The 14,946-nt window shown below is 34.7% G+C and overlaps 1 protein-coding gene across 1 annotated transcript in view; it reads right to left on the minus strand.

Annotated features, from left to right (window-relative positions):
• The window catches only part of ripk3 (receptor-interacting serine-threonine kinase 3), a 26,038-nt gene extending 12,217 nt beyond the window's left edge, over positions 1–13,821 (minus strand). Inside the window, exons 1-5 of the mRNA XM_056235715.1 lie at positions 13,513–13,821; positions 12,314–12,638; positions 8,376–8,527; positions 3,671–3,720; positions 152–307 (exon numbers count right to left, since the gene is read on the minus strand). Coding sequence (XP_056091690.1) covers positions 152–307; positions 3,671–3,720; positions 8,376–8,527; positions 12,314–12,638; positions 13,513–13,673 — 844 coding nt within the window. The 5' untranslated portion in view covers positions 13,674–13,821. The remainder of the gene's footprint in view (positions 1–151; positions 308–3,670; positions 3,721–8,375; positions 8,528–12,313; positions 12,639–13,512) is intronic.
• Between the last annotated feature and the right edge of the window lie 1,125 nt (positions 13,822–14,946).

Raw genomic sequence — 14,946 nt, forward strand, 5'->3', positions numbered from 1 at the left:
TTATACAAGAATAAAACAAATAAATATGATACAACTAAATAACACATAATTTAAATGAAAAAGAAAAACAGTGTAAAAAAACACACTACTAAACTACATAAATATATCTAAATGTGCTTTAAATGGGCAATAAGAGTGTGCTGAGGCTGACCGAGGAAGGATGGCCTGCTGGCGGCGTCCTGGTCCCAGCAGCTCCTCATGAGCCTAACCAGTTCCCCCAGTCCCGCCGCCCCGCTGGGGTCGATCAGGCTCAGGTCCGGCCGGTCGCCCTGAGGGATGCGGAACCGCACCAGACTGGACACCGCGCCTGGACACACACACCGATGATGACACTGCTGTGCGTGTGTGTGTGTGTAAAAGCAGATAACCGATAATTCTTTATATTTGTAAGCCGATAACTGATAATTCTTTATATTTGAAAGCAATAACCGATAATTCTTTATATTTGAAAGCCGATAACCGATAATTTTTTATATTTGAAAGCCGATAACCGATAATTCTTCATATTTGCCGATAACCGATAATTCTCTATATTTGAAAGCCGATAACCGATAATTTTTTATATTTGAAAGCCGATAACCGATCATTCTTTATATTTGAAAGAAATAACCGATAATTCTTTATATTTGAAAGCCGATAACCATAACCAATCATTCTTTATATTTGAAAGCAATAACCGATAATTCTTTATATTTGAAAGCCGATAACCGATCATTCTTTATATTTGAAAGCCGGTAACCGATAATTCTTTATATTTGAAAGCCGATAACCGATAATTCTTTATATTTGAAAGCCGATAACCGATAGTTTTTTATATTTGAAAGCAATAACCAATAATTCTTTATATTTGAAAGTCGATAACCGATAATTCTTTATATTTTAAAGCCGATAACCGATAATTCTTTATATTTGCCGATAACCGGTAATTCTTTATATTTGAAAGCCGATAACCGATAATTTTTTATATTTGAAAGCCGATAACCGATAATTCTTTATATTTGCCGATAACCGATAATTCTCTATATTTGAAAGCCGATAACCGATCATTTTTTATATTTGAAAGCCGATAACCGATCATTCTTTATATTTGAAAGCAATAACCGATAATTCTTTATATTTGAAAGCCGATAACCATAACCGATCATTCTTTATATTTGAAAGCAGTAACCGATAATTCTTTATATTTGAAAGCCGATAACCGATCATTCTTTATATTTGAAAGCCGATAACCGATAATTCTTTATATTTGAAAGCCTATAACCGATAATTTTTTATATTTGAAAGCAATAACCAATAATTCTTTATATTTGAAAGTCGATAACCGATAATTCTTTATATTTTAAAGCGGATAACCGATAATTCTTTATATTTGCCGATAACCGATAATTCTTTATATTTGAAAGCCGATAACCGATAATTTTTTATATTTGAAAGCCGATAACCGATCATTCTTTATATTTGAAAGCAATAACCGATCATTTTTTATAATTGAAAGCCGATAACCAATATTTTTTTATATTTGAAAGCCGATAACCGATCATTCTTTATATTTGAAAGCAATAACCGATAATTCTTTATATTTGAAAGCCGATAACCGATCGTTCTTTATATTTTAAAGCCGATAACCGATAATTCTTTATATTTGAAAGCCGATAACCGATAATTTTTTATATTTGAAAGCCGATAACCGATCATTCTTTATATTTGAAAGCCGATAACCGATAATTTTTTATATTTGAAAGCCGATAACCGATCATTCTTTATATTTGAAAGCAATAACCGATAATTTGTTATATTTGAAAGCCGATAACCGATCATTCTTTATATTTGAAAGCCGATAACCGATAATTCTTTATATTTGAAAGTCGATAACCGATAATTCTTTATATTTGAAAGCCGATAACTAGGGGTGTGACGAGATCTCGTGCCACGAGATCTCGCGAGACTAAAATATGACAAGATTTCCCGTTGATTGAAAAGCTGTCTCGCGATCTCGCCATGACTGAGCGTGAGGGTGAGATTACAATACAATATTCCACCGCTACTGTACACTGACATTCGCCTAAACTATCGTTTTGCTGTTTTTATAATAAATAATAACCATTATAAACGAATGTAAAAGTCTGCTCTGCTCATCCAGCACGAGTTGCCGTTGCAATCAGTGCAGCACGAATCACAGTTCACTGATCGCGTGACGATGGCGGAGGATTCGTTGCGCAACATAGACTAAACGTCTGATAAATGTCTTATCTTGTAAAATGCAGCTCAGCACCGCTGCTCCCTATACACGCGCGATCACCAATTTGAAAGTAAAACGCAAGCTCCCTGATGTGCATTGCGCACAAATTAGGCTTCATTGTCCGTCTCCCAATACCCATCTCTGGACTGTTTATTTGCGGCTATGGTCTCTGTTTGCACTTCGAATATTTAGAGAGCACTGTAATGTCTTAAGGGCAACAGACATAGGAGGCTCTGTTTCTGAACTTAAATCGGAACACAAGAACAACATAGAGACAAACACACCAGCCTCGTTTCTCTCTACCTTTTCCGAACTCGCCATATTAACCCTATAACTGCTGGTGAAAAATAAAACAGCAATTTCAAAACAATTATAAAGAGTCTGTGTGCTAACTTTGATTATGGTTGCACTTGCACTTATTGTTTGCACTTCAGACTTCAATGAGTTCAGTTAGGTCACACACAGCCTCAATCAGAAGTTCTGAAAGCTCTTACATGTACAGTAAGGTCTGAAGAGACTCATGTGAAATCAAACAGGAGAAAAGCCAGTCAATAAACACCTTTTACAGTGCTTGTATATTGTTTTCTTTCAATGCATTTGATAATTCATACTCATAAAGTAGACCTGAAATGACATGCATTAGAAGATTATTAGTTAAAAAATTGCAAAATGCACCTGCATACTATTTTTCCAGTCATGAATTTAGTCATTGAGGATTTCTGAAAAATTGTGCAAAAATCTCGTCTCGTCTCGTTCTCGTGAACTCAATCTCGTGTCTAGTCTCGTCTCGTGAGATAAGCGTCTCGTCACACCCCTACCGATAACCGATCATTCTTTATATTTGAAAGCCGATAACCGATAGTTCTTTATATTTGAAAGCCGATAACCGATAGTTCTTTATATTTGAAAGCCGATAACCGATAATTCTTTATATTTGAAAGCCGATAACCGATAGTTCTTTATATTTGAAAGCCGATAACCGATAACCGATAGTTCTTTATATTTGAAAGCCGATAACCGATAGTTCTTTATATTTGAAAGCCGATAACCGATAGTTCTTTATATTTGAAAGCCGATAACCGATAGTTCTTTATATTTGAAAGCCGATAACCGATAGTTCTTTATATTTGAAAGCCGATAACCGATAGTTCTTTATATTTGAAAGCCGATAACTGATAGTTCTTTATATTTGAAAGCCGATAACCGATAGTTCTTTATATTTGAAAGCCGATAACCGATAGTTCTTTATATTTGAAAGCCGATAACCGATAATTCTTTATATTTGAAAGCCGATAACCGATCATTCTTTATATTTGAAAGCCGATAACCGATCATTCTTTATATTTGAAAGCCGATAACCGATAATTTTTAATATTTGAAAGCCGATGTGTGTGTGTGTGTGGAGGGGAAAGAGTGGCTCGTGATGCTCACCGCCGTACGGCTCCTTCCCAGTGATGATTGACCACAGCAGGACACCGTAACTGGAGAACAAACATTCACAAGACACACATTACATTCAGTCATAATACTAGTGCTTGCTCAGAAAACACTCTCTGCCTGTCAATCACATCATCTGACTTCTGATTGGCTGCCGTGGGTTTGGTGGGCGAGGTTTCGGGGAGGCTGACGTAAACTAAGCTTTAATCTCTAGTTTTTTTCTCTTTATTATTATTATTAAAGCAGAACATAAGATAAAAATACATAGATGATACCATCAATACAAAACACATAAAACAGAAAATAGGATGTACGTATAATTATGTGAATTGTGCTGAGTATGTGTATATCTCGATTATAAGTTTCCTAATATACATGTAGAACAATGCTCTTTAATATATATATACTAATACAGTGCTCAGCATAAGTGAACACTCCCATTCTAAAGTTGACTAAAAAGAGGAATAATAAATCATCTTTTAGAAATTGATCTTAATGCCTTAATTTGAAAAAATGTGGAAAAATCCAAGCTTTAAGGACACCAACTTTCTTTGAGAATGAATAATATATCGTAAATAAATAAATGTTGGCTAGGAGATCGGCATGGGGAACTTTCCATAAGATCATCTCTCAATGCTAATCAACAGCGATTAGGCTAACTGAAATAAACCCATGCCGACTCTAGGTGTGGTGAAGGGTGTGTGATGATATTTATTTACTTACGATACATTATTCATTCACAAAGAAAATTAGTGTCCTTAAAAGTTGGATTTTTCCACATTTTTTAAAATTAAGGCATTAAGATCAATTTCCAAAAGATGATTTATTATAGTCAACTTTAGCATGGGTTCACTTATTCTAAGCACTGTATTAGTATATACACTCACCTAAAGGATTATTAGGAACACCATACTAATACTGTGTTTGACCCCCTTTCGCCTTCAGAACTGCCTTAATTCTACGTGGCATTGATACAACAAGGTGCTGAAAGCATTCTTTAGAAATGTTGGCCCATATTGATAGGACAGCATCTTGCAGTTGATGGAGATTTGTGGGATGCACATCCAGGGCACGAAGCTCCCGTTCCACCACATCCCAAAGATGCTCTATTGGGTTGAGATCTGGTGACTGTGGGGGCCATTTTAGTACAGTGAACTCATTGTCATGTTCAAGAAACCAATTTGAAATGATTCGAGCTTTGTGACATGGTGCATTATCCTGCTGGAAGTAGCCATCAGAGGATGGGTACATGGTGGCCATAAAGGGATGGACATAGTCAGAAACAATGCTCAGGTAGGCCGTGGCATTTAAACGATGCCCAATTGGCACTAAGGGGCCTAAAGTGTGCCAAGAAAACATCCCCCACACCATTACACCACCACCACCAGCCTGCACAGTGGTAACAAGACATGATGGATCCATGTTCTCATTCTGTTTACGCCAAATTCTGACTCTACCATCTGAATGTCTCAACAGAAATCGAGACTCATCAGACCAGGCAAAATTTTTCCAGTCTTCAACTGTCCAATTTTGGTGAGCTTTTGGAAATTGTAGCCTCTTTTTCCTATTTGTAGTGGAGATGAGTGGTACCCGGTGGGGTCTTCTGCTGTTGTAGCCCATCCGCCTCAAGGTTGTGCGTGTTGTGGCTTCACAAATGCTTTGCTGCATACCTCGGTTGTAACGAGTGGTTATTTCAGTCAAAGTTGCTCTTCTATCAGCTTGAATCAGTCGGCCCATTCTCCTCTGACCTCCAGCATCAACAAGGCATTTTCGCCCACAGGACTGCCGCATACTGGATGTTTTTCCCTTTTCACACCATTCTTTGTAAACCCTAGAAATGGTTGTGCGTGAAAATCCCAGTAACTGAGCAGATTGTCAAATACTCAGACCGGCCCGTCTGGCACCAACAACCATGCCACGCTCAAAATTGCTTAAATCACCTTTCTTTCCCATTCTGACATTCAGTTTGGAGTTCAGGAGATTGTCTTGACCAGGACCACACCCCTAAATGCATTGAAGCAACTGCCATGTGATTGGTTGATTAGATAATTGCATTAATGAGAAATTGAACAGGTGTTCCTAATAATCCTTTAGGTGAGTGTATATATATATATACTAATAATGAACTGCACTTATACAGCATTTATTAATCTTTGTTTTACATCAACATTTACTAATACTTAATTAAAATCTTGTTAACATTAGTTAATGCACTGTGAACTAACATGAACGAACAATGAACAGCTTTATTTTTATCAACTAACATTACCAAATACTGTAACACATGTATTGCTCATGGTTAGTTCATGTTAATACATTAGCTAATGTTATCTAATGAGCCCTTATTGTAAAGTGTTACTGCAATAGTAATAATCAAAGATGTAATAAGAAAAAAAAAAAGAAAGGAAAAAGTTTAAATTATCTAGTAGAGATGGTGAGGTTGTTGAGAGAAGATGAAAAAAAGAAGGAAAAAAAATATATATATTTATACACACACACATATATATGTACATAAATTGCAAAAGAACAAAAAAAAAATATATATATATATATGCACATAAATTGCAAAAAAAATATATATATACACACACATATATGCACATAAATTGCAAAAGAGCAAAAATATATATATATATACACAGTATATACATATATATGTACATACTAGAGCCCGACCGATATGGATTTTTGGGGCCCGATGCCGATACCGATATTAGGGAGTAAAAAAAGCCTGATACCGATATATCGGCCGATATTATTTATGTGTATATTATAATACAGTAGCAATATTATTTATGTGTATTATAGTACAATATACCAGTCAAAAGTTTGGACACTTTCCTATTGGTGTGTACAAACTTTTGATGGGTATTTTACACAGTAGCTATAAACAGAATAAATATATTTTATAAACACGTTTTGCAATGATCACTCAAATGTGGTAATCAAACACTTGTGTGACACAGATATGTAATGGAGGCAGGGGGAATGATATAATGAGAATTATACAGCTGAGCTGTAACCAAACTAGTTTGCATTGCATGTTATATTATATTATATTCTATTCTAAATACTGTTGCATAATCTTCACTAATGACGACTTTGTCTTTTAATTTAGTCATAACTTGTATCAATAAATATATAAAAAGTGTCACTGACAAAACCTTATTATCTTCTATTTTTACTCTTAATTCCTCTAATCTCTACCAGTGGAGGAAGAACTCAGATCTTTTTACTAAAGTAAAATTAATAATATCATAATGAAAACATTTTTAATTACATATGTACAGTACTTTTATACTATTTTAAATAATTAGTAAGCAAAATGTACTAAACGTGAAACTAGGCTACTCTTAATGCAAAATGGCCCTATATAAAGTGTTATAATTATATACATTTTTGGAATATTGCTTGATGTTGTAACGTAGCGTTATCAGGCAGAATGAGCTTTAACACTGTGTCTACACCGGACGCGGCCGTTACTGCTCGCGTCGCAACAGCTGTTTACCCTAGACAAAGCAGAATCAGTTTACTGTCGGAGATCGCTCGCGCCACGCATTTTAATCAATGTTTCATCAACCAATTGCCTTAATAAATAAGAAGTAGGCCTAAATATAGCAGACAATATAATCAGGACTTCTCAGCTGCGCGCTTGCAATAGTCACAAGCTCACACAATACGTGACAGGCTTGTAGCAGAGAAATCAATTCTGTGAATTACACTGCGCAAATCACAAGTAGGCTACTACCCACCGGATGAAGAGGGTTGGCTCTCAGTCTCCACAGGTTACATAAAATATTCATTTTATTTTATTTTATTTTTCGTGTTCGCATTTATGAGGAAAAAACAATGTTACAGACGCGACAGTTCAGCACTACGGACGTGAGCGCTCTGAAAGCGGCACTAATGCTTTGAAACTTTCACATAGACATCAAACAGAAAGCACAAAACCTTTCGTTTCAAAGTGAATTTCGTTTTGTATTAATTGTATCTTAATTTTAATCAATGTTTCCTCAGCCATTTGCCTGGATTTAATTTATAAGAAGTAAATTTAGCAGACGATAGATAATCTCGACACGGAGGCGCCTGCGGGTGAACTGGAGCTCGTCTCATGAACCGAAACTCAGCGTATAGACCTGAGAATTGAAATATATCTATATTGAAATGTCTACTTTTAAACAAAACAATTCAAAACGAAAGACAGACAGACTCATGTAATCGTATGAAATGTGCATTTCTCTCTGGCGCGCGTTCACTGAAGATCGCGAGTCAGCATCGTCAACTTCATCTTTGGCTGACACTGACTGAAAACACTTGTTTATTAATAAACAATTAAAATGTCTCCTTGCTATATTTGTTGTATTCATAATCATTACTTTTGCCAGTTCTTGTGACAGCTTTTAGGTGCTTTATTGGCAGCGCCACCCTTACATGAATCACCGCACCCGCATTTTTTTAAATATTCATTTATCGGCCATTATAAATGCCGATACCGATAGTTAGGAAAATGCCTAAAATCGGCCGATAATATCGGCCCGCCGATATATCGGTCGGGCTCTAGTACATACATTGCAAAAGAACAAAAAAGATATATATATATATATATGCACATAAATTGCAAAAGACCAATATATTTATAAAGGGACGAGGTGTTGTGGGGCGATGTTGAGGTGGTATCGCGGTCGGATGTCTGTGGTACCTGTAGACATCGGAGGCTGTGCTGGGCTTGTAGTTGACGGACTGCAGTGCTTCAGGAGGCATGTAGATCAGCGTTCCTCCCTCGTCCTCCTCTCGCTCTCCCGAACACTTCGACACGCTGCGAGCCACTCGGGACAAGCCGAAGTCTGTGATCTGCAGACGACACACAGCGTTACATAACGCCAGAATCTGCTAAAGCTAGTCCTGGTGACGATGATACCATCCTGAACCTGCCCACGGAAGCACTCATCAGCAAAGACATGTGGAGGGTTTACATCACGCTACAGGATTACTCTTAACACTTAAACTCAGCATTCTGCACTAAATTAAAAACATGATTTGTGTAAACGAATCAGACATTTAAGCTTTTATAACAATTTCATCACTTTTCACAGCTGTAAACAAAAACAGACATTATTAGCTCATTTCTTCCCTATAAGGATACATGCATTACTTTTTATGTTAGTTAATGCATTAAGTAATGATAAATAATTCACCGATATGAAAATTTTGGCCGATAACTGATAATTCTTTATAATTGAAAGAAATAACCGATAATTCTTATATTTGAAAGCCGATAACCGATAATTCTTTATATTTGAAAGCCGATAACCGATAATTCTTTATATTTGATAGCCTGAAACCAATAATTCTTTATATTTGAAAGCAGATAACCGATAATTCTTTATATTTGAAAGCAGATAACCGATAATTCTTTATATTTGAAAGCCGATAACCGATAATTCTTTATATTTGATAGCCTGAAACCGATAATTCTTTATATTTGAAAGCCTGAAAGCCGATAACCGATAATTCTTTATATTTGAAAGCAGATAACTAATTATTCTTTATATTTGAAAGCCGATAACTGATAATTCTTTATATTTGAAAGCAGATAACTAATTATTCTTTATATTTGAAAGCCGATAACCGATAATTCTTTATATTTGATAGCCTGAAACCAATAATTCTTTATATTTGAAAGCAGATAACCGATAATTCTTTATATTTGAAAGCAGATAACTAATTATTCTTTATATTTGAAAGCCGATAACCGATAATTCTTTATATTTGAAAGCCTGAAAGCCGATAATTCTTTATATTTGTAAGCCGATAACCGATAATTCTTTATATTTGAAAGCCGATAACCGATAATTCTCTATATTTGAAAGCCGATAACCGATAATTCTTTATATTTGAAAGCCTGAAAGCTGATAACCGATAATTCTTTATATTTGTAAGCCGATAATTCTTTATGTTTAAAGCCTGAAAGCCGATAACCGATAATTATTTTTATTTGAAAGCCGATAACCGATAATTCTTTATATTTGAAAGCCGATAACCGATATATTTGCCGATAAATCAATTTTTTTATCATTTTTGAGAGCCTGATTACAAAAACAAAAGTCTTGCCATTAAAATCCATGCCCCAAACACATAATTATAATATTCTCAATATAACTATTATATAAAAGCCAAAATTATCACTTAGTTTGTCATAATTTCAACTTTTTGTCAATTTCCACTGTCATAATTATTACATTAGACGAAATTAAAACCTTTTAGCTGACACACCAGCAGTTGTCAAAAGGCAAGAAGCTTCAAGCCTAGCTAGTATCTATCTGTTAGTTAGTACTCATTTATGATCTGTAACAAGTATTCCTTTTCATTTGATTATTTTAATGAATTCTGTAAAACATTTATTATAATCATCTGACTGGACCTTGGATCATTGAGTGCGAGTCACATTCTTCTAGCTGGATCTGGAGAGAACGACACCAGAGGGTGAGCAAGATAAGAATAATCACTGGGAGATGTGGTTGATCAAACAGCCTAGCCTAAGAGGCAGCATGTAACATGTATACATGTATGGGATATATGTATGACAAGTTGTTATAGTGCAAACACGGTTGAAGAGTACCACAAAAGGTAGACTTATAATATAAAGGGGAAATCTATTATTTTATAATAGAATACGAATAGACTGATCACCTAACTCTTGAGGACACGACTAAAGGATAGGCTCTTTAGTCACCGCGGGATTATATTAATGTCCTGGGATAGGATTTTTTATAATTGGGAACGGTATTAATCATGATAATCCATCTCAACCTTTTAACTATATTTAATTTCTACAGTGAACAAATAGTGTTATTTTACATTTACGCTTAATTATTCATTTCTGTACCCGATTACTACTGTTAGACTTTGTAACTTTGTTATTTAGTGTTCATCTCTGCTTGTAATTTGTGCATGACCGTTCACTTATTTTAAATAATGTTTGAACTTCATCAGTTGGGCTGGTAGTTTTTGATGTGGTATCGAAGAACTTCAAGTGAGCTTTAAGTAATAAACGAATGGCTGTCGTTGAGAAGCACGTTTCTGGGCTTCAGGCATAAGCTTGATTTTTGTTCTCATAATTATGAGTTAGTATGTCATAATTTAGTTTTTTTCTCAATTTGTCTTTTTATCTCATAATTTCAACGTCATCATTTTGACTTTTTATGTCATAATTGACTTTTTAATATCATCATTTCAATGTCATAATTTCAACTTTTTAAAAAAAAATTGAAGTCATAATTCGACTTTTTATGACATAATTGACATTATAAGCAAAAAAATAATTTATATATCGGTATTGATGTCGAATTTGTTTTTAAGTCATTAAAAACATTTATTCAACATCAATACCGATATAAAATTTTGTTTGTTTTTTAAAGACTGTGTGGCTCGACAGGTTTATAGTGCATTTTCCTAGAGTGATACATTTTTGTGATAAAATTTGTTCAGTCAAATTTGTTTTCATCTCATCATTTTGACTTTTCATTACATCATTTTGACTTTTTATCTCATATTTTTCACTTTTCATCTCATAATTTCAACTTTTTATCTCATATTTTTCACTTTTCATCTCACCATTTTCACTTTTTATCTCATATTTTTGACTTTTTAATGTCATAATTATGACTTCATGCATGTCATAATTTCGTCTTTATGTCATTTCGACTTTTTATCTCATAATTATGACTTTTCATCTCATCATTTCGACTTTTTATCTCATTTCGTCTTTTTATCTCATCATTTCGTCTTTTTATCTTATATTTTTAATGAAAAAATATTAACTTTTTAAGTAAAAAATGTGTTCGACATCAATACCGATATTTTATTGAATTTTTTTAAAGACTGTGTGGCTCGACAGGTTTATAGTGCATTTTCCTAGAGTGATACATTTTTGTGATAAAATTTGTTGTCAAATTTGTTTTCATCTCATCATTTTGACTTTTCATCACATCATTTCGACTTTTTATCTCATATTTTTCACTTTTCATCTCATAATTTCAACTTTTTATCTCATATTTTTCACTTTTCATCTCATAATTTCAACTTTTTATCTCATATTTTTCACTTTTCATCTCATCATTTTGACTTTTTATCTCATATTTTTCACTTTTTAATGTCATAATTATGACTTCATGCATGTCATCTTTATGTCATTTTGACTTTTTATCTCATAATTATGACTTTTCATCTCATCATTTCGTCTTTTTAGCTCATATTTTTAATGTAAAAAATATTAACTTTTTAAGTAAAAAAATGTGTTCGACATCAATACCGATATTTTATTGAATTTTTTTAAGACTGTGTGGCTCAACAGGTTTATAGTGCATTTTCATAGAGCGCTGAAATAAATGTGCGTGAGAAAATTTGTTCAGTCATAAGTTTGACTTTTTATCTCATAATTATGACTATGCATATGTCATTATTTCGTCTTTATGCCATTTCGACTTTTTATCTCATAATTGTGACTTTTCATCTCATATTTTGGACTTTTTTAGTCAAAAATGTAGTTTGACATCAATACCGATATATTTAATATATATATTGTAAGACTGTGTGGCTCAACATGCTTCTAGTGCCCCAGTAGCGGCGTGGACTGGCCTTGGCGTCGAGGCTGTGGTTGAGGAGCACGTTGCTGGGCTTCAGGTCGAGGTGCAGCAGTGGAGGACTCAGGTGATGGAGGAAGTTCATGCCCAGGCCGATCTGATGAGCCATGCGGAAGCCCAGGGGCCACGGCGGGGGCCCGGCCAGCGTCTGCAGGAGCCCGGACACCGAGCCCCTGGCCATGAACTCCATCACCAGCCCGGACTGCAGCGGGAGCCGGGACTCCCCCAGCCGGCCCTCGTACAGGCCGAAGATGCGCATCACGTTGGGGTTCCCTCCCTGGAACATCAGCGCTGCTTCCCTCTGGATGGAGGACGTGGACCTGCTCAGCCAGACCACAGCAGGCACAGGAGTAAACCACAACACGCAATTCATCTCCACAATAATAGACATGTTTAGAGTGCATTTCCACAGAGCGCTAAAAATTTGACTTTTTATCTCATAATTTCGACATTTTAATATCATAATTTTGACGTTTTATGTCAAAATTACAATTTTTTTTTTGCATCAATACCGATATATTATTATATACTTTTCAAAGATTGTGTGGCTAAACATGTTTATTGTGCATTTTCATAGAGCGCTGAAATAAATGTGATTGATCGAAATTGTTGTTCAGTCATAAGCTTGACTTTTTATCTCATAATTATTACTTCATGTCATAATTTCATATTTATCTCATTATATTGACTACTTATCTCATTATTTCGACTTTTAAATATCATAATTGTAACGTTTAATGTCATAATTGACTTCCGACATATCAATAATACCAACATATTATTATTATTTCTCAACGATTGTGTGGCTTAACATGTTTATTGTGTATTTTCATAGAGCACTGAAATACATGTCGACGTCATAATTTCACTTTAAGCCAAAAAATTTGTTCTGCATCAATACTGATACATCATTATATATTTTTCCAAACATGTTTATACAGAATAATCAAAAAAATAAAACAAAAAACACAAAACACACAATTAATCTTTACAATATTAGCAGGGTTACCCTGTTATTAGCATGTAACAGTCTTTGTAAATGTAAATATGGTAATGCAAATGGTAACCAGGATCCACTTCCTGCCAAACTGTGGTCAGTTGACCAGTAGCGGATGTTGCTCCATACGGGGCATGTTGTCACAAGGGAAACCCTGACTAGAAAAGCTCTGGAAACAGCTGTAGAATCTACTTTACCCGTCTTTATAAAGCAGCAGCTTTATCGCCACATCCATGACCCATCCCGTGTGTTTGGCCCGGTAAATCTGACCGAATCCCCCGCAACCGATCTTCACAAAACCCTGCAGACTGTCGTCACTAACCACTTCCGGTCTGCGGCAGAACTGACCGGCGTCCATCGATAATCGATACAGTTAAACAGTCTTAAAGCTTAAACATGTCATGATAGGTTTGTGACCATCGCTGTTTTCTCCAAGTTCCCTGTTGAATGGCGACGCTTCCAATCCACATCGTGAAGTTCGTTTGTTTCACTTCCCCATCACACACACACATCACAGGCGCGTGCGCGCTCTTAAGACTGACGTCACCTCATCTTACCTGTCCGTTTCCGAAACCTGAGAGGAAACACAAAAACAAATTATGCTTTGGTCAATCGTAATTATGACATAAATAAATGACTTTTTATGACATAAAAAGTAGACATTTTAAGGTTAGTTTTTATTGTGATATAAAAAGTTGAAATTAAGTCATAAAATGACACATTTATGAGATGAAAAGTCGAAATTGTTTCATAATTCGTAATAATGAGAGGAAAAATCGAAATTATGACACACCGAGTCATAGGACTACTAAGTCAAGACTACTAGGAGATAAAAAGTCCAAAGTGAACTGGGATAAAAAGTAAATCATAATTTCGACATTTAAAGTCTTAATTATTACTTTTTAACTCATAATTTCGACTTTTATGCATAGTTGAGATCTTTTTTTCTTATGAAGGGTTTCCATACAGATACTTATTTTAAGGCTAGTACATTTTTATACATTTTACATCGATTTCCAATCACCACCGTTTCCGCATTCACTTCGAAAACTGGTATTTCTTTATCAAATTAAAAATAGGAAAAGTTACAGAAACGTAGATGCGTTATTTATTTATTTATGTTTTAAAACTACACTGGACTTTTTTTTCTTCTATTGTTTGTTTGGATATTTCTTCAATAGAAAAAGATACATAAAAAAAACGTGACTTTTCTTTTGAAATAATGGGGATATTTTGCCTTGTGTTTTAACCTTTGTTTTTTAATGTTGTGTTCGTCCTAAAATCTGGTGTATTTTACTCGTTCCGCAATAAATGTATTTATTATTAAACTAACAAATAACAAATGATCCCATTTTGATATAGAAGTAAAAAGGAAATGTTAAAAAATATTAAATATTAGAAACATTAAAGCCCATATATTGAGCTTAAACACAACTTTAGTCAGTTTTGGTTGATGACCCTGTTACTTCTGTTGACTTACCGGAAGTGGGTTTACGTCAGTGGAAATTCCCACAAGATGTGTCTGTGTCTGAAAGAAGACATGATACAGTCTGCGAGGAGATATAGTTCATGTGTTTTTCACTCGTTTTCATATACAACGTTATATGAGGTGTTTTGACACCGTTTCAGTT

This window comes from Rhinichthys klamathensis, unplaced genomic scaffold (genome assembly GCF_029890125.1).
Source record: "Rhinichthys klamathensis goyatoka isolate OS25496 unplaced genomic scaffold, OSU_Roscu_1.1 h1tg000429l_1, whole genome shotgun sequence".
NCBI lineage: Eukaryota > Metazoa > Chordata > Actinopteri > Cypriniformes > Leuciscidae > Rhinichthys > Rhinichthys klamathensis.